The following is a 21,629-nucleotide window of genomic DNA, read 5'->3' on the forward strand; positions in this document are numbered from 1 at the left end:
AAGAATGGGCGCTCAGAAACGGGCAACCCATTCCTACGGTCCTGCTGGCCTTGTGAAAGCTTGACCAGATGCAGAAAGCGGCATGAGAACACGGCTTTGGGAGGCAGGGACAGTGAAAATGGTACAGAGGCACGTTCAACCTATACCTTAAGAAGCCTCTGTGCCCAGCCTGAATTTAAAGCGGGAAATGAAGGAGCATAGATTTAAACTAATATAATGAACCTTTACTTCGGTCACCTAGTTTAAATCTCTAGGAAGTCGATATTATTAGACACCAGGGACTGAGGGTGAAAGAATGGAAGAGACTGGAACAGACTCTTGCCTCCAGGCGCTGTCAGACTCCCAGGATGGGGAAGCGCCTGGGGCAGGCTTTAGTGGGTTCATGATGGGGACAAAAGCCTGGCTGCCATACAGAAACCTGGGCATGAGTGAGGGCCTGCCAAGGCTGCCAGCAGCGGAAGAGGGTGGTGGTGGAGGGGGGAGAAGGCGAAGGGGGGTATCTGTTGTGGTCGGCGGGGAGATCATAGATGGAAGGCAAACGCAGATTGTTGGAGAGAAGGACCAGCCTCCTCCGCCAGCCCACTCGCTGTGTGGAAGGGTTTCTCACGCCCCCTCTCCTGGATGACTGCACCGGATCCCGGTCGGAAGAAAGCGGGGCGAGGATGAGTCATACCGCCTAATTCCTCCTTCCGAGTCCCCTCGCCAACGCGCGCCGGCCCCCACCCGATACCGTGCAGCCGGGATCTCAGACTTCCCTCGTCCTCGGAGTCCTCCACCAAACCCCCCGTAGCCTGCGGAGACAAGAGAAAGACGGGGCGTTTCGCCAATAAGAGCTCCGCTTTCTCTGCTGCCGCCCAATAGGCCACTGTTTACAGGCGGGGGCGGGACTAGGAGGGCAGAGGGGGCGGTCCCGGGCTGGCGCTCGGCGCCGCGACGCCGTGGCTCACGGAAGAGCGCCTCACTCACCCGGAGTCTGCGTCTGGGCGACGCGGGAAGGCTCTGCTGCGACCGCAGCCGCCGACGCTGGCCAAGGTGCTGGACGAGACAGACCGACTGCCACTCCGCCAGTTCAGCCACCCGTTGCAGCCGCAGCTGTCTCGCTTCCATCCGGGTCTCCATGGAAGAGATGGAAGAAGAGTTAAAATGCCCCGTGTGCGGGTCCTTCTATCGGGAGCCCATCATCCTGCCCTGCTCCCACAATTTATGTCAGGCGTGCGCCCGCAACATCCTGGTTCAAACCCCGGAGTCTGAGTCCCCCCAGAGCCGTCGGGCCTCGGGCTCCGGGGTCTCTGACTATGACTACCTGGACCTGGACAAGATGAGCCTGTACAGCGAAGCGGACAGTGGCTATGGCTCCTACGGAGGTTTTGCCAGCGCCCCCACTACCCCGTGCCAGAAATCCCCCAACGGCGTCCGCGTGTTTCCCCCAGCTATGCCGCCACCGGCCACCCACCTGTCACCGGCCTTGGCCCCGGTGCCCCGTAACTCCTGTATCACCTGTCCCCAGTGCCACCGCAGCCTCATCCTGGATGACCGGGGTCTCCGCGGCTTCCCCAAGAACCGCGTCCTGGAAGGGGTAATTGACCGCTACCAGCAGAGCAAAGCCGCGGCCCTCAAGTGCCAGCTCTGCGAGAAGGCTCCCAAGGAGGCTACCGTTATGTGCGAACAGTGCGATGTCTTCTACTGCGATCCGTGCCGTCTTCGCTGCCACCCGCCCAGGGGTCCCCTAGCCAAGCATCGCCTGGTGCCCCCGGCCCAAGGCCGTGTGAGCCGGAGGCTGAGCCCGCGCAAAGTCTCCACTTGTACAGACCACGAGCTGGAGAACCACAGCATGTACTGCGTGCAGTGCAAGATGCCCGTGTGCTATCAGTGCTTGGAGGAGGGCAAACACTCCAGCCATGAAGTCAAGGCTCTGGGGGCCATGTGGAAACTACACAAGGTGAGTCCTAAGAAAACCCATCCCTGACTCCCCGCACCTCCAATCTTCCGGGTCTGCAGCAGACAGCCCTCATCTTTTGCGCACAGTGCATCCCAGCGGGGGCGCAATGCAGGTGCCTAAAATATTTGCTTCCCCTGTCTGGTGCATTGCAGGAAGCGCAGGGAGATCTTAGACGGTGCACCAGGGAGTTGACTATCCCCAGAGAGCTGTTGCGGGGATGCTTAAAGCGGGTCTCCCTGGGAGCGCTGGGAGCCAGGAGCAGGGCGCCCCCACTTCGCTGCAGATATGTAGCTTGCGGTTGTGGCCAGCACTGCGTAAGTGGGCAGAGCAGCACCAGTGCCGAGGACCGCCAGGGCCCCTCCGGGGCAGCGCCGGCTCTGGAGCTCTGGCCCCGGACCCCGGGGAGGAGGCGGAGGCTGTTGAGTTGCGAGGACTGCCAGGGGCTGGAGCTCCTGGATAGGCAGGCGCTGTGAGTCACTGTGTGGGCGGGAGAAACGCCGCGGGCGGAATACTGATGAGTCCACGCTGGCCCAGACCCCGCGAACCCTCTGGAGGGGCTGCGGATCCTGCTGCTTTGAACTCAGGAGACAGAGGAGTATGGTGGGGGAAACTCTATGGTCGCCTTGGCAACTTGGCTTGGAGGCTTAGATCTTGACCCTTCCCAGACGACTTATAGCTGAAGGAGCAGGACCTGAGGTTTCAGTGCAGTCGAGGCCTGAAGGCTAGGCAAGCGTGTAACCCCTTCCCCCCAAACACCCACACACCCATTTGTCCAGGATTCAATCCTTTTCTTCTTTCAGTAGTTGTGGGTGCAAACTTTGAAGCACCTGTTACCAGATTTCCGGTCCTGGTCTCTTTTGATGGCGCTTCCACCAAAGCTAGCCTCGGTGTTAAGTCATGCCACTTCGCTGCTCAGAATCCACCAATTGCCCCCCACGTTTCTCATACAATCCTTAGAATGGTCCACCAGGTCTTCATGACCTGTTCCCCTTTGGCCTCATCGACCTCATTCCCTGCCACTCATTCCCTCTGCTCCAGCCACAATGTCCCTCTTGCTGTTCCTCAGCCAAGCCCTTCTGCCCCAGTGCCTTAGCATTTGATGATCCCTCAACCTAGAATGCCCTTCCCAAAAATTCTACACACATATTGAAGAGGCTCACTTTCTTGCCTCCTTCAGATCTTTGCTCAGATGTCATCTTTGCAGGGAGATCTTCCTGACCACCATTTGCTGCCACTCATTTCAGATACCCCTTGTTTTCCTCCCTACTTTATTGTTCTCAGTAATAGTTATCACTGTCTGGCATGCTATATATTTTAATGATGTTACTTTTGTCTATCTATTGCTTCCCTCCCCCCACACTCTAGAAAATAAGCCTCAACAGTAAATAGATCTTTATAATGCTGTCCACAGGGCTTAGAAGGAAGGGAAACATTCTTGAGGAGATGTACATAAATTGACTTCTACTTTTTAAGTAGTCCACTTCGTTGGGGTGTGAAGAGCAGGGCAGATTGTTATAGGAGGGGTTTCTTCACATCATTTAGTTGCAAGCCCAAAGATAAGGCAGGGCCCAAAGATGGTGGTTAGTCCTCAGCTATGCCTCCATTCAGGGTTTCCCAGCATTCCTGGGAGATTGGCCTTTGAGAGGCCATTGGTATTTTATTTACAGAGAGAATTTTAAAAGTCACCACTTTCAGCAATCAGGGAGGGTTTCTCAACTCCATATTGATCTAATGCAATGAATATTTACAGTCATTTGTAAATTCAGATTGCATTCCATATATGTTCTTACATATAACCTGTTAAACCATATTAGTCCTGATGGAGATCTAATTTAGAACAAATTTGAACCCCATGTGGCACATGCCATTTTGAAAGTGCTTCAATTTAAATGTTTTTAAATGAAAATTTTGAAAGTTTTCAAAAATTTAGTTAACAGCCAGTTTTTATTTCCTTTTGTGATTTCATTCTTGAACTGCCAACTATGTTGTATTGCCTTATAAAACTTGGTACTAAGAAATTAATCACCCTTTCTGGAAGAAAGAACTTAAGCCATACACTAATTAGGATGGTCAAACCATAGCATTATTTTTTTCTACGAACAAGAGCCTATACTTTATCCAATAAGACTAAGAGCAACCTGTAAATCTGCCTATCCCTGTGTAGATTTCAAATGTTACACTATCTGTTTCATCAGTAATGGAAGCTGTGAATAGAAACTGTGATGGGGCCTGGGCTGGTATTTGGATGTCTGCTAAAAAAGAATACGTTAAAGTCCTTGAGATTTGACATAAGAATGCTAGGAAGGGAATGTTGGTTACTTTTCTTAAAAAAAAAAAGATAATTTCTTCTCTAATCTTATGCAGATTTTTTCCAAAATAGTAAGCAAATATAATTTTGTTCAGTCAATGCCAGTATTATTAAACTGCCAAGAAAAAATAAGGCAGAAGGATGACAGATTTTAACTTTCATTTACCATCTGTTGATGAACAACAAACATTACTCCCCCACCCTATCTCTTTAATAAGGTAGTTAAAATGTTAACACTTTGTTTTTCTCATACAGTCTATTTATGTTCTAGTTAATGATACCTTTATTCTCACAAAAAGGTCATGGACCAAAATTTCTATGCTCTTTAAAACATAGCAGAGCAAAGAATCACACGGAGTAACTCTTTCAAAGTTGGACAGGTAGTTATCTACACCGGTAGATTACTCGATCTGAAAGTTTTCATTAATAGTCTGCTATATTAAACAGCCATTTCCAGTGATAAAGAAAATCTGTGAATAAATATTTTCCTTGGGCATTAAGTTATTATCTTACACACTCAAGACAAAATGACTAGTTTTTTAAGTGGTTTTAAAAACAACTAGTTAAACTTCACTAGTCGTCAACTGATCAAATTAAAGTACTTTTTGGTATATACGACCTTTAAAATCCATGAAAAATAATGCATAAAGTGGTTTTACAAGATAAAATCTGGTAACAGGTTTTATTTAGTATCATCACTTGCTATATATGGTTGGGTTTTTTTAGCCAACTCAGGTTGATATAAAGAATTGTTTCACAAAAAAATGATTTTGTAGAAATTGGAATCATTACTTATTACTTTATAATTTTAGCAATTCACATTCCTAAATCTAGCATTCTTGAATTCCTCACGTTTTATCAGTTATTGAATCAGTAATATATTTATGGCCATTCTTTTGTGTTTGTACTGTTAAGCAAGGATTTTTTGTTTTTGCTTCGTATCCTAAATACTGACTATTCATTCTGAATTTCTTTAAAGATTTATTTATTTGTTTGTTTATTTATTTATTTATTTTTAGAGAGAGGGGAAGGGAGGGAGAAAGAGAGGGAGGGAAATATCAATGTGTGGTTGCCTCTCTCACTCCCCCACTGAGGACCTGGCCTGTAACCCAGGCATGTGCCCTGACTGGGAATCAAACCTGCGGCCCTTTGGTCTGCAGCTCACACTTAATCCACTGAGTTACTCCAGCCAGGGCACATTCTGAATTTTATCTCAATGTTATTTTATACCTTCTTTTTGTTGATGAAGATTTGCAATTTAAAAAACACCTAAAGTACACAGTTGTTATGCTTTGATTTTCAAAGTATTTTGGAAAAAATATCTGCTCCGTAATATGGTGACATCTCATCACATATTTATGTAGCAAAATGTGTTATTTAATGTAACTAAATGACATTCAGTTAACTCTATATCAGCAGTAAGCATGATATGATCTAAGATGATCCCCCAGCTTGGAGAGCTTTGCTTGCTTCTTTTGGAGCACAGAGTGCAGCCCAAAGGCCCCTCTGGACATTGGCCTGAAAGAGTGAGCCGAATTGTGATAGGTCCAGAGAGAATACTCAGTTGAATCAGGCTCAGGGTTCTTTCTATAAGGACATTACACAAAGGTTTATGTACATAAATGAAGGTATTTTGTTATTCAATGACAGAGCTAAAATGGTAACTGATATGACATTTTTTTCAGATATTATTATTACTTTGAACAATTAGAAGTTGTTTTTTCTGTATGTGCCAAGAAAACATGCTATTAATTGGAATTCAGGGTCAAATCACAGTTTGCATAAGTAAGAGAAAATTATTATATCCTTCTGTTATTAATAAGATAATGCACAAAAATTACCTTTACTATCAGTATAAGAAACTACACTTCTCTCACACCTAAACACTTTTCAAACTGTGTATAACTGAACCTTGGTACAGAGGATAGAACTCATTATAAGATAAATGTTTAAGAACAAAATAGTTTTAAACCTACTATTGTAAAACCAATAATTTTACAACCAACAAAAAATTGTTGGTTGTAAGCCTGCTTAGGTGATCTCAGAGGAATTTCATGGGAAATGAAACAAAATCAACTCCCAAGGAGAATGGAACTGGAAAGCTAGAAACTAAGTTCACTCTGTGTATTTGTCAGCTTGGACTAAGTTATTTGTAGTAACAATTTCCAAATCTCAGCGAAGTACAACACAGCATCTGATTTCTTACTCATGTCAATGCTCACTGAGAGTCAGCAGTGGCCCACCTCCACATCCTTCTTATTCTTGAACTCAGGCTGAAAGGACATATTTGAGGTATGCCAAACTTACAGCAGAGGAAGGAGAGCAAAGCAGAACCTCTCAATGACACTTAAAGAGCCTACTCAGATATAACATTGTCTTTCCTGCTTACATTCCATTGGCTGAAACCAGTCATGTGGTCAAACCCGTTATTCAAGTTGTAGGAAACACACTCTTCCAACAGAGAGAGGCACCAGAAATGAGTCCTATAGAGGTGGGCAGAGAACATTTTGAACAAATAATGCAATTTGCCACATGCTTAACTCTGTTATCTCTACTGCTCTTTCTCAGGATGGGGTTCTTGGCCTGCCCAAGGCCGTACATGACTACTCCACCCCCCAACTCAGCAGGACATTTCAGTTCAAGTGTTCACTGTCATCTAACTAGCATCTCTGTGTCTCTGAGTTCACATTTTCAAGTTTACAGAAAGAATCTGATTGACTGAACTTGAGTCAGGTATTTACTGATGACTGTCTGGGTCATGGCCACACCGCTCTGGCGAGATGAGTGCAGAAGACTAGACCGAAACAAGTGGGGCACTCACCTCAGGTGCAGGACTTAAGAGGGCACCAAAAACAATTTATAGGTTTGCTTTTTTTTTAAGACAGAAATGACATAAGAGAGTAAGTAGAGGAGTTTGGGGGGGTGGAATTTTAAATATCTTTATCTCTGTAGATCTAAAGCATTTATAAGTCTATCTTGGAAAATATGCAAATATGTTTAAACCTGTAAGCAGGTATCTGCTTTATGTTTACTTTCAGTTTTCTCTTATACTCTTTGCCAACGCAATTGAAAGAAAATACATGTATGCCTGTTCAAAAAATATATACATGGCTCCACCTTTTACCATAATATAAAAAGGAATATATATGAACTGGCAAAGCCTATTGTTTAAGAATGGATTTAAGCACTGCCAAATAAAATTCTCATAAGCCTTGAGTGTTTTATACCACTAGTTCTGGTCAAAGAAAAAACTGTCTCTTAAAGAGTTAACATTGGAAGTAGAATGCTAAACATCATTGTCTGGTGTGGGAATAGCCACCTCTGTCATTAGCCAGTGCACATAGATGGCCGATTCTCATCTACTGCTGATTCATTCATGTGAAGCCAATTTTCCAGCCAGACAGCATCACTTCAGCTTTATTGAGATTTTTGTTTATCCTATTTTTACTCTTACTTTGCTTGCAGCTGGCATTTTTAAAAGCAACCGCTTGACACCAAATATTTATCACTCCCTTCGGCTCCAGGACAAGTCTGAGAAAGGGCCACGCTGCCCTGACCTGTGGTGTGTGCATCATCTAAACCATTACCTGCTCAGTGAACAAGGCAGGTTGCAGAGAGAAATAAATGTGAATGTCAGAGGTTAAACAGTTTCTACCTAAAACGCTCTTTGACTTTGTATGGGGCAAATGCTTGAAAGGTTAAATATACACAGGTTCAACTGTAATTACAATTCACCAAAAGCCAAAGGAACATAACTCTAGAACATAATCTACCATTTCTGATCATCTGCACATTAATTTCTTTTCATCCATGCAAATAACCAGGAGCTGGTTTTACTGTAGGTGTGTGTAGTCCATCACATAGTGGTGATCCTGCTGCTCATACCATCACCCAGATGATACACCAACATATGAAATTGATAAAATGGTGTAATTTATGCTATGCCATCCTCCCTGAATGTATGAAATATTATCCTAAGAGTGAGAGTAAGATAAAATCAAGTGCAAAATTATTAGTCTTCCACCCAAACTAATAAATCTTACATGGCACGATAAATCTGCAATGTTTTTTAACAAGCAGGTGTATTGATTGTATTGCCCATCTGGCCAAGACTTAGCAAAGAAATATGATAAAACCCCTTTCAGCACACAATCAATATAGTATGAAGAAGCTTGATGTTTACATGAACTTGTATTATCTGGCAATCTTCTGCCATTATGCAAGCAAATCTGACACTGGCGGAATTAACACATTACTTAGTATTAAATAAATTTTTTCTCTGCTTTCCACTTTGAGGATCAAGAAATAGAGTATTTAGAGACTAGTATAAGCACTGATTTCAAGCCAGCTTCCATCAACACAATAAGGATGTAACTACCATTTCCTTACAGTTCAAAAACAGCACCTTTACCCCTGGACAACCAGGACATACATTTCTGATTCCTCTGGTCACTGCATATGAAAATTTTGTGGCAAAGTTGGAATTGATAGTAAGTCCTGCTGTGCAGATATAAAACATAGTAGTCAAACTATTGGTATCAACTGGCAAATCAATGCATAAACATTTTACATGAAATTTTAAAATCATAAAGCCAAAGAGAAATGTAGTGCTTCTGTCATTGAGGATATCTTCGATTCTTGTTTTCTGAAAAGGCTGCACAATCTTACATTTCTACCAACAATGTATAGGGGTTCCAATTTCTTCATATCCTCCCTGAGGCTTGTTATTGTCTGTCTTTTTGACTAGAGCCTTTCCAGTGGATGTGTAGTGGTGTCTCGTTGTTGTTTTGATTTGCAATGACTAGAGATATTGAGTGTCTTTTCATGAGCATGTTGGTTATCTCCATATTCTTTTTAGAGACATATCTATTCAAATCCTTTGCCCATTTAAAAAATTTGGTTGCTTCTCTTTTATTGTTGAGTTGGAAGAGTTCTTTTTATATTCTGCGCACTTACTTTTAACATTGAAGGGACAGAGATGTGAGCCTCTTATCTATCAGAGAGACTTAATGGGAAATAAAAAACAGATATAGAGCTGAGCATGAGGAAAAAACTTGTCAAGACTGACTCACCAAGCCCTGGCTAGTGTGGCTCAATGGATTAAGTGTCAGCTTGGGAACCAAAGGGTCGCCAGTTGATTCCCAGTCAGGGCACATGCCTGGGTTGCGGGCCTGGGTTGTCCTAGAGGCAACCACGCATTGATGTTTTTCCCCCTCTTTCTCCTTCCCTTCCCCTCTGTCTAAAAATAAATAAATAAATATTTTTAAAAATACTGGCCCACCAGAACCTACTGCTAATTTCTTGCCCCAAAACATTTATTAGCCATTTTCTGAGGCAAGATTTGAATTAAGTTCTACTAGGACTGGCTCCTGACAAATAGAAAACATGGAAAAGTCCAAAAGCAGGATGGGAAAATAATGTAGTTATCAGGCTCCCTGGATATGATGGCCGAGTTCCCTCCTTACCTCTAGATCCACTTTTTTTGACTTTGATAATGGGTGGCTGTTACTTATGGGCTACCAATGTCATATTCAAAAGAGTCACTCTAGGGCCCTGACTGGCATGGCTCAGTTGGTTGGGCATCATCCCACAAAGCGAAAGGTTACCAGTTCAATTCCTGGTCAGGGCACATGCCTGGGTTCCAGGTCAGGGTGCATATGAGAGGCAACCAATTGATGTTTCTCTCTCACATGCTGATGTTTGTCTCCCTCTCCTCCCTCCCTTTCCCTCTCTCTACAAAATAAATACATAAAATTTTTTTTTAAAAGTCACTTTAGGGTGTCAAGATGGTGGCTTCTTCACTATATTTGATGAATTATGAATTGGTAAAAGAGACATTGGATCTTTGAGATTATTTCCAACCTCCAAAGTCCAAAAAATAAATGCCAGAACACTTCAGGAAATTGCCAAAGTCACATAGTACATATTATGCGCCCCCCCCAAAAAAACCCTGCTGATTTCTTAGAACTTGTATTAATGTTTATGAATATCCAAGGACCCATTTTCATATATATATATATATATATATATATATATATATATATATAAATTATATATATATATTCAATGAAACACAGTTGAAAAACTAAATCTCTGTTTTGGAGGCTCTCCTATGTCCTCAGACAACTATAATCACAGGGTTTTTTCCATAGCCCTGACCACAACTATCAAAGTTTACTTTACCCTTGTTGTTCCCTCTTTAAGGGGATATCGTATATGCCTGTACAATTGAATTAATGTTCCTTCACTATAAATAAAGTTTTTTTTAACATCGGCCTTCAAGAGATAGTGCCTTTGCTCAAAGGATCCATCTAATGGTAGGAATTTCAGCATGAGGATGGAAAAGGCGAAATCTGTAGAGGTCAGAGTGTGCTTTGTCCCTCACACAGGGGGACTGCTGCATTGCATGGCTGACTCCTTTCACTGACTGCCCGACTGGCTTCTGCTCTAGGCAACAGTACAAAAGAAGTTGATGGGATGAAGCAAAGAGCGTCTCCTGTTGCTCCTCTCCCCTTCCGGCACACTGCTTGCCGGTTTTGTTGGCTCCTTACTGACCACCAGTACTTTCTACTTCTCTTCTTTGCCTGGGGTCTCCTGTGAATCTTCTGTCTGTAAGCCCAGATTTGGCTTCAATATATGAGCCTTCTTTCCTGATCATCTCCATGCCTCTTTCTGAGCAGTGTATATCCTGTCTGTTCATCCAGCTCCAGAACCTTGACCAGCAACTTCAGGGGAGACTCTCTGCCCAGTCCATCTGGCTGATGCACCTTTTGCCTCCAGCGTAACACTGGCTTTCCCAGCCCTGGCTTCATTCCCAGTGAACGTCCCAATGCTAACAGCTCCTCAGATCATACCTTGTGGGCAGCAGCTTCAGGGCTGGCACTGATCCCAACAATAGATTATTGTAATGTACTTGGCTGATCACCTATAATGTTAAAATAAGATTATAACATGTATATCCTGGTGGTATGAAATGTACTCACATAACTCTTTCCTTTTGAAACATGCCATAAAATGATTTAACTACCTACAAACATAGAATTTATTGATATATAGCCACCACTGAAATTAATGATGGCTATTTAGTAGAACTTGGAAGCCCTGCTTACATTAAGAGCAGGAAGTATAGAATAATTTATAAATTTCATCTGCAAAACAAGGAAGGAATGATTTACTTGATAGATTATATCCCAATTTGGAGGCTAGCCAAAGACTGGTCAATTGCTGTCTTCTGAGTCAAACCAAATAGTTCTATTATATTATAATTTTAGTCCCTCCAGTCTTATATTAACTTTTATAGGAACAAAAGCATCAGTTCATTATTTTATATTATTTCACATGTTGTTACAGCTTTGGGGTGATGAACAATTATTAAGTTTTCTAAAACTATATGTATAAAAGTTATTATTCTGAGATACAGCCATCAAAAATTAACTTAGTGTTTTAGGTACATTTTAAATTAGTATGTCTGAAGGGATTGGTATAAAATTTGCATAAGTATTAGAATTGAAAATTAACTTCATTTAGTATTCCTTTACATCTTCTGATTTTCTTCAGGGATTAAATTATTTTTATCAGTGGCATATTAAACCTACTATATTCCTTCCTACCATATTGTCCCATAATCTTTCCAGCTATGTTAAAGAATTTCTATGATCTATATTCAGAGCTCTATCCTCACTCTAACTCCTTCAAGGCCCAGTGTGGGATGGGTGGGGCCCTTACTGTTGTGGATCCAGACTCAGGATACTGATGGTATAGCATGAGACCAGTGGTTGTTCAGCAGGCATTAAGCTCCAGTTTTATTAAGCTGCTCAAGTGGCGAAATTCACACAGTGAGGGAGATTTCCAGTTTGATCATATAAACAAAGCACCTTCATAGGCCCAGAAAGAGGACTACATAGTAGTTACACGGATAATGGTGTATGACTATTTTAATTCCCAAGTGCCTCTGAGAAGAACTGGTTCTTGTAACATATTAAAACCAAGGTCATGGAGGAGTTGTTGCTATAACAAGATTTGCTGTGTAAACTGTGCTATGAGTTGTGATTTCATATCAGTGTCTTGTCCACCATGAACTATTTCTTTGTTTAACAGTGAGAATCATTAGAATTCAGTAAGGAGGACACTGTGCATGTTGAAGCTGAGACTGAGGGCCAGGACATGAGTCTGAGAGCTCATGATCTTTAAAACACCTTATCAAGGTAACCGTGACACATACAGGAAACATGAGACTCCTTCCTGCCTGTGCCTCAAAATAGTTGATCGGATATGCCATTGTGAGGTTCCCACATCAATGCCTTGTTGGCTGAGAGCAAATGATGACAGCATTTGGACACATATCTAAGCTAGGAGATTCTGTAACACACAAGAATTCAGGTAACAAACAATACAATAGTCAGCGAAAGAGGAAATAGAATAAACATAACAGAAATGCAAAAACTAGTCTCTGGTAAAACCCTTGTATAGCAAGCTCTGAAATGAGAGTGAGGGTCAAACAAAGTAGGAGAGCCCAGCGGAAGATTCCTTTTCTTGATAAAGCTATAGTGGGGGTTGCCTGTGAGATATTGTCAGGCTTACTGGTTCAAGGTCAGGAAAGCTGGGTTCTCTTCCTGGGTCTACTATTATTCAGGAAATAGAGTGGAGGGGTTTGGGACATGGGCCTTAAAGCAGACTGCCTGGCTTTAATCCCTAGCTTTTTCACCACTTAGTTGTTTGAACTTGGGTAAATCCCTTGACCTTTCTGTGCCTTGGTTTTCTCATCTGTAAAATGGAGATAACAGTTGGACCATCCTCTAGGGATTGTTGTGAGGATGAAAGGAATGATAGACACCAAGCCCTTGGTATAGAGCCTGGCCAGATTAAGTGCATGATTCATGTGTGCCACTGTTACCTTCAAAATGGAGCTGGTCATTTCCGTCTAGACCTGGGGTGGTGATAAGGACTGGAGAAGAGAATGAATGCATTGAAAAGCCTTTTGCACCCTACTAATAAATCCAAAGGTTGTTTTTAAGCATCTTTCACATAGAGGCAGAGGATATAGAAACAGAGGAAAGGAGGTCCAGGAGACAGAAAATTTTAGCAGGAGGTTATGACAGTCTCTTAGGGTCACTCCTGACTTTGAGAACATATCATTCCATAAAAAAAGAGGGACAGACATTCTTAAAAAGGAGCCCAGCCTTTGGAGCCAGAAAAACTCACTTTCTTCACTTACTTGGGTTTGTCTTTGATCAATTATTTAGCCTATCCGTGACTCAGTTTCCTCATATGTGAACATACCAACCCACCTCCTTGGGTAGTAGGACAAGCTCAGTGAGATTGTCTTTGACAAGTGCCTAGCATTAGCAGGTCTTCAATAATTAATAACTTTTATTACTCAAAGGTTTAAATATTTGTTTTGGTCTTCAGGTACTCTTGTAGCTGCTGACAATATAGCAATAAAAAGATACACTTAAAAATCCCAGCTTGCTAAATTAAAGTTTATTTAATGAAACAGTTGTTGAATTCTTGCTGTGATCCTTTTTTTAGGGTCTGACAAGAGGGCACACAGATTCTTTGCATTCAGCGCATCTTGCACTAAATGAGGTAGAAGTTTGGTGTATTAGCCAGGGGTCTTCAGAGAAATAGAACCAATAGGAGATTATGTATATATACAAATGCACAGGGTGGGGCAAAAGTGGATTTTCAGTTGTTCGTATGGAAAATAATACAATAATCAATAAATAATAATGCAAGAATAAACTGTATTTCACTTACTCAACTGTGAACCTACTTTTGCTCTACCCTGTGTGTGTATATATGTATATATAGACACATGTATACATATGTATACATATATATATATATATATATATATATATATGCTTTATTATAAGGAATTGGTTCATGCACTGGGGTCTGAGAAGTCCCATGATCTGCCATCTGCAAACTGGAGACCCAGTCGAGCACCAGGGGAGCCAGCGGTGTAATTTCCGGTATGAGAGCAGGAGAAGACCAAGGTCCCAGCTCACACAGGCAGGCAGAAAGGGCAAATTCTGTCTTCCTCTACCTGTTCGTTCTGTTTAAGCCCTCAGTGGATTGGATGATACCTGCCCACACTGGAGAGGGCATTCTGCTTTACTCAGTCAGCCAATTGAGATGCTAATCTCATCCAGAAACATCCTCACAGACACTTCCAGAAATAATATTTAGTTAAACATCTGGGCACCCAGTCAGGGTGACACATAAAATTAACCATCACATTGGGTCAGTTAGAAGTTGGCCCAGAGCAATGAAAAATTTAAATAGATTAGACCTGTCTCTCACCCCTCCCCCCCGAAGTCTTGAGAGGACAGCTCAGCCATCTGTGTTGCCATTTGTTCCTCCTCTGAGCCCACTTGCTCCAAGGCTTTCTGACTCACACTCTCCTCTTTGTGTTTGCAAGGAATTCAGGCCACAACCTAAAGGAGGGCAGCGAAAATGCCGGGGGGGGGGGGGGGGGAGTTGACAGGCAATAAGCGGCTAAGGAACTTTCTGAAATGCAGCCCCATAGGGGCATGTGTTTCTGGGAACTTTGTGTAAACGAAATCATACTTTAAATGTCTAGAGACATTCTCAATACGTATATGTAAAACCCTCTGGTATATATTTTCAAATATAAATATCTATTGTAAATCCAGATTGCCTAGATTCCAAGATGCCAACAGGTTAATAACATCTTTGTAAATTTTTTTCTAGAAAAAAAAAAAGAAAGAACAGAATTTTTAAAAAGTTTTGTAAGCTACATCCCAAGTTCAGAAACATTAGCATGGAGTGAGAGTTAGGGAGGGGACCCATCGAGGAATTTGGAATCGCAGTGGTCAAGTGTAATAGAAAAAGCAGGAGACGCAGAGTTAGAGGCCCCTTTTCTGATCTTGTGTCCACCTCTTGGGCAACCTACCGACTCCTGAGGACCTCCACCTTCTCATGTGTAGAATAAGGATATGGGATTAGATAAGAGCCAAGATCCAAGTCAGTGGCAGATTTCACTGGGACCTAGATCTACTGATGTTTCTCTGGATCAGTTCCTGACAAGAGTTTCTTGAATAAAACAGTCTGCTACCTGCTGCACGTGCCTTTGTCAGAGACACTTTAATTTTCCTCCTGTTTCAAGTTTCTCAGTTGGGGCTTCTCCCTTTGGGGATCAAAAGAAGATACTAGATGGCAGCAGCACCTTGCATTTTTCTCATTTGACCCTGGGCTCGGAAGTGCCCCGGGAGCTCCAGAGCCATGAGAGAGAGAGGCTGTGGGTACAGGAGGCAGCTAAGTGGGGAGAGAAGGGCACATGCTGCCCAGTTTTGAGCTCTGCTTCCAAATCTCTCAAGTGGAACAACCCACTGGCGGATCTGTAATGACCTTGTCTAGAGATGACATTGTCTTTTACTTTCAGAGAAAGAAAAGGGCAGGGCAGAGGGGGTTGGTCGAAAAGGAATAAAAAATCTGTTTTTGAGATTTACTTCCTAAAATGAGAAGTAGCATTTTATTGAGCGAGATAAAAAGTAAAAACAAAGGTTAAGTGTTCTCATGCCTTCTCATTCCTTCATCCTGGAGATTTTGAAGCTTGAGTTGGCCTGGAGTTCCTTACCAGGAGCAGGAGCCAAGTTCAATGCTAAATTTCTAAGAGGTATAATGTATTGTTCATGTTAAATGCCCAATTCCTTTGATTTCAAGTGGTTATTATTTATGCAGAAGAAATAGATGTGTGTGTTTTTTGTTGCTATTGCTGTTATTCAGTGGTGTGCTGGTAAATATGTAAAGTCCTGATTTCTAGCATTTGCCATCGATGATTTCAAGCTACCTGACATGAAGGCACTGACCTTGGAGTTGGAAAGAGAGTCGATACAAGCCAGCTCCAGCATCCTACAGCTTCTTTGAGCTCTGTTGCTCTATGTCAGACAGGACAAACTGCCAGATTGTAAGTTTTCTAAAATAGTTTCTAAAATTATTTAAGCCTGCAGCTGCAAAAAAATAACATCACAGAAATTTTTAGTATAGAAATTATGAATGTAGAGCTCAATGAATTTTCACAAATTAATCACATCTGTGTAATTAGTACTAAATCAGATACAGATTATTATCAGTCCCTGGAAGCCCTCCTCATGCTCCCTTCCAGTCCCCAGTCTCCATCCACCCCTGGTAAGTAAGGGTAACCAGTATCTTGCCTTCCACCAGCAAATTAATCTTGCCTGGTTTTGCACTTGCCATGAGTGTAATCCTATATAGCACGCATTCTTAAGCATGGCTCCTTTTGCTCACTTTGACATTTGTTGGACCCATTCATATTACTGCAAGTAGTTTTAGATCATTCTCATTGTTTGACAGTATTCCACTTTAGAAATATTCCACAATTTATTCATTCTACCATGGATGGGCATTTGGGCATTTTCCGGGTTTTAGCTGTTAGGGGCAGTGCCACTATAAACATGGTACTTATCCTTTGGGGCACAAATGTAAGCAGTTCCGTTGGGTGTATGCACAGGGTGGGGGAAATTCCTGGGTGACTGGGTATGCATAGGCTCAGCATTAGTACCTGCTGCCAAGCAGTGTCAGAGTCGTGGTGCCATAGTGCGTTCCCACCAGCAGTACTCCTCCGTCTCACCAACACTTGCTAGTTTATGTTTTTGTTTTTCATTTCAGCTATTCTAGTGGGTAGATAGTAGTATCGTAGCATTGTGAAAACCAGTGGTATTAAGCATGTTTTCATAAGTTGGTCATTTGAATATCCTCTTTTGTGTAGATTCTAAGTCATTTGCCCACTTTCCAATTGGGTTGTTTGGCTTTTTGTCACTCACTTGTCTTTAAATTTTTTTTTAAATCTACAAATACAAAAAAATAAAATAAAAACCCAAACCCTAACTCTGAAATAACCTGCTTTTTCCTTGTGGGCCAGAGGTACTAATTAGAAAAGATTTGCCACCCCTGCTTTTCTCTTATAATTTACTTTCAATGTAGAGCTTCTGCTCTAGTGTGCATTGCCATCAGGTCTTTATCAGATTTTGTGCATATATGAGAGCTTCACTTAGAAATATGATAAAGCAGTTTAGAAAGAGGCATTTTATAAGAGCAAATAGTGCAAATGCAAATACATTTTCAAAAAAGAACAATTCTTTCTTAAATGAAAGTAAGAGCTATTCAATAGTCTGTAATAAGAAAAAACATTGAAACCTCAATAACCTCAAAAAAGTAATTCTGATTTCAAAAAGTTCCTAGAAGTAAGGCTTTTTTTCCCTTTCTATTATTTCAGTAGAAAGACCTCCCTCCTCCTTCCTTATCTACAAGTCTTTTTTTAAAGCCTGTCCACTAAAAATTGAATTTCTCCTGTGTATTGTGTGAGCTGTCTTATATTTTTCAATCCTTATTTAGATATGGGAGTTCAATCTGTTAAGCCATAACTAATTCTATGGCAAGAAAATACAAAAACTTAAAGAATATTTCACTATTTCAGAGTTAAGGAACTTTTGCTTGGAATGATGGATGTGGGTCAGATATACCAAACAGGCTTTTTCGTGGAAGCCTAATTGCTTTACCCTCCTTCAGTATTTTTTCTCATCTAATAAAATAAGATAAAGTATGAGAACTACTATTTCAGGAACAACAAGTTAAGTCTCCCCAAGAAGAAATAAATTACCTGAAATGCTGCGGGAGGAATCTGGGATACTCCCAGACCTCCTGAAGGTCCAGACAGATTTCCCCAAAGCCCGGATTGGCTAATCCTGCCACCTGTGCCGTTTCCTAGCACACGGCGGGGGCGGGGGCAGGCCAGAGCAAAACTGGGGAGAAGGGTAAGTTCCCCTTCCATGCATCTGCTCCTCTTGTCGCTATGCTATCCCTTCATGGTACTTCCTCACTTTACGAAGCCAGGATTGGTGGATACACAGCACCTGCCACTCCTCTACTCTGGTCCCATGGGAGCCATCACTGTCTATCACGGCACTTTTTTCCAGGTGTAATCCAAATGCAGCTCAGAATTTTTAACATGTCACACTGAGAGATCAATACCAATCTCTCAGATTTGGCATTTAAGTGATGGTTTGCCATCACTTTCTTAAGTGATAATGATTCTTAATTCCATCTTTCCCATCAGCCCCAAAGTGTCAAGTATTATGGTTCCCAAGATTATTAACATTATCTTATATGGCAGCCTCTGTCATCTCAATCTCTGACTTACTGTCTTCTATCATGGTTCTGGGCACTTTCCAACCTGGAACTGTGAGTCAAATGTCTACAGGGACCAGATGATACAAGCAAGGTAGCAAGATTTGAACTTTGATATTTTAGTCGGTAGGAATAGGAATAAGAGCAATAGTTTTCACCTTTAAAGAGAAATATACTGTCCATTTTACAGATAACACATGGCCCTCATTCTGTCTTTGGTTTGTCCAGTTTTGGAAAAGGCACATAGTTGATTCTCATTATTCAAAGTAGTTATTTTGTGTAAACCATGAACACTGAATTAGCAAATACTGAACCCTTGCTCCTGGGAGAAGTACAGAGTTAGGTTCCTGCAATCCTCTGGTCACGACATTTTTATCAACCCATCCATATGTAACTTTCTTTTATGTGTGTTTCTGTTCATAGGTACCTCATTTTATATATATTGTTAGTTCATTATCAGTAAACTCATGGCCGGCAGCAGCACTGTAACTCGTGCCTGAATGAAGTGCATCTCACATAATGAATTCATTGTTATAAAGTTATTCAAATATTTATTTATTATCCTTTTAATGTTTGTAGGATTTGTAATGGAAGAGATACTCTTTCTTTCATTCCTGTTATCAGTATTTTTGTCTTTGTTTCTTGATCAGTATTTTTCAAAGAAACAACTACCGACTTTAAAATTGTTCTTGACTATTTCATTCTCAATTTCATTGACTCCTTCATTATTCCTTTTCTTTTTCCTTATCATGTTTCCATTTCTTTTCCCTTTTCTTTTAAGTTTTGTGTCTTTAAAATATAAAAATTTAAAGTCCATCTCTTGCAGACAGCTTATAGTTGGGACCTATTTATTTAGCCTGTCAACTTCAGCCTTTTAATTGGGATTGTTAGGCTTAAATTTAATGTAATTATTGATAAGGTGGGATTTAGGTCAACTGTTTTCTTGTCTGTCCCATCTTCTTACTGTTTGTTGGTTGGTGGGTTTCTCTGTTCTTCTTTCTGCATTTGTTTGGGGTTATGGGCTATTTTTTAGTAAATACAATAATTATAATTCCTTTATTGGATTTTTAGCCAAAGTTCTTAGTGTTATTTTTAGTACCTGTGCTAGAATATTTAATGTACATCTTTAATTGATTATAGTACTTACAGCTAACATTCACATAAATATCAGAACTTTATGACAGTGTAGTTTAATTCCCCCACCTCTTACTTTTTGCTGTTAGCATATATATTACCTTATATTATGAGATATACTTGTAAACTCCATATGTTGTAAACTCCACAATGCAGCCACAATTTTTGCCTTTTATAGTCATATGATTTTTAAACAAATTAAGGGGGTAAAGTCTATTATACATATGTATTTACCCTCATTTCAGATGCTCTTAATTTCCTTTCTGCAGATTCAGATTGCAATCTGATATCATTCCACTTCACTCTGAAAAGGTTTTTTTGTAACATTTCCTGTAATTTAAGTCTACTGGAGACAAATTCTTTTAGCTTCTGTTTACCTGAAAGTGTCTCTATTTTGCCTTAAATTTTGAAGGTTATTTTCAATGGATGTAAAGTTCTGGGTTTTTTACCTTGTAGCACTTTAAAAATTTTGTTTCATTATCATCTTTCCTTCTTTGTTTCTGATGAGAAGTTGGCTGTTACTCCTCTATGGAATGTCTTTTTCTGTCTAATTTCATGATTTTTCCCTTTGTCTTTGGTTTTTAGGAGTTTGACTATCCTTAACTCCTATGCTTAAGTGCATATGATTGATTTATTTGTTTATTTTAAATTAATCTTCTGTTCGTTTCACTGAACTTCTTGAATTATATTTTTTTTATTTTTAAACCAAATTTGGAGATTTTTTATCACTATCTCATCAAAAATTTTTTCCGTATTATTCTTCATCTTCTTTCCTTATTCCACTTTAATTAAATGTATTTTAAGTCACTTAATATTTTCTGGAAAGCCACTGAAGCTCTGTTCTTTTTTTAACCTTTTTTCTCTTTTTCCTTCAGATTGAATAATTGCTATTGATCTCTTTTCAGAACCCTTTATTCTGCATACTTCAGTATACTATTAAGCCTGTTAAATTGATGTTTATTACAGTTATTTTACTTGTCTGTTCTATTATCTCCATTTGGCTCATTTTTTATAGCTTACATTTCTTTGTTTAAATTCCTCATCTGTTTATACATAATGACTATATTTTTCTTTAAGGCATTGAACATATTTATAATAGTTGTTTTTGAAGTTTTTTCTGCTAATTCCAACATCTGCATTGTCTCAGACTCTGTTCCTACTGACAGATTTTTATTCCTTTTTTTCTTTTCACAGTAGACCTCATTTCTTATTTCTCCACATGTTTCATAGTGTGTTATTATATACTACAGATGATATATTTTTAAATTATGCTTTCTGTTATTTCTCTAAAGAGTTTTTTCCTGGCACACATATAAAATACTAGGTGATCACTCTGATCTTGTAAAAGCTTAATGCTAAGGTATTTACCAACTGCTCCATAGTGCAAGACTCAAACTTAGATTCCACTTAGATCCTCTTCATTGCTCAAACATCTCTGCTCATTTATTTCACCCTTATAGTTGTTACTAAGTTCCTCAAGGCCCTCCAGGGCCTCTTCCATATATCTACAGTTCAAGGGTAGCCAAGCATTTCAGTGGGGGTTTAAATGCAGATTTTAGGGAACTGTTCTCTATAACACTCTCCTTCATAATATTACCCTTTCAATTTCCATCCACTCAGACCTACATGTAATTCCTTCCAGTTTATGTCTGCTTTTGTTTGCTCTTTAATGCTTTTACTTTTTAAATATATATTTTGCCCAAAGTCTATAATTGATACTTGCATGAGGGTTATTTCAATAAAATCTACTCTACCATTAGCAAAACTGGTGTTCTAATTTTTCTTGTCAATATCTGACATACATTTTCAATACCTGACATATATTCAAAACTCATGAGATACATGAAGAGTCCAGAAAATATGACCTGTGGTCAGGATCAAAAGCAGTCAACATAGCAGTAACCAATATTCTAAAAAAGCTGCACTGATGGTTAGATGTCCAAGGCTATAGTGGAGGAATATTAAATTCCTTAGTAGGGCTGTATTTTTTCCCATTCTTTTCACTGTGCCCAGAGTTCTGTTCCACCAATTTGAATACTGATGAACAATTAAAAGTAAATGTTGGAAGAAAAGACT

At 40.6% G+C, this 21,629-nt stretch overlaps 1 protein-coding gene across 10 annotated transcripts in view; it reads left to right on the top strand.

Annotated features, from left to right (window-relative positions):
- The first annotated feature begins 962 nt into the window (after positions 1 to 962).
- TRIM9 (tripartite motif containing 9) overlaps positions 963 to 21,629 on the top strand; it is a 97,501-nt gene continuing 76,834 nt past the window's right edge. For all 10 annotated transcript variants that reach the window (XM_037155801.2, XM_037155804.2, XM_037155806.2 and 7 more), the window contains exon 1: positions 963 to 1,939. In XM_037155801.2, the coding sequence (XP_037011696.1) occupies positions 1,118 to 1,939 (822 nt within the window). In that variant the 5' untranslated portion in view covers positions 963 to 1,117. The remainder of the gene's footprint in view (positions 1,940 to 21,629) is intronic.

The sequence above is a fragment of the Artibeus jamaicensis genome, unplaced genomic scaffold, assembly GCF_021234435.1.
Source record: "Artibeus jamaicensis isolate MK-2021 breed Jamaican fruit bat unplaced genomic scaffold, CSHL_Jam_final contig_548, whole genome shotgun sequence".
NCBI classification, from domain to species: domain Eukaryota; kingdom Metazoa; phylum Chordata; class Mammalia; order Chiroptera; family Phyllostomidae; genus Artibeus; species Artibeus jamaicensis.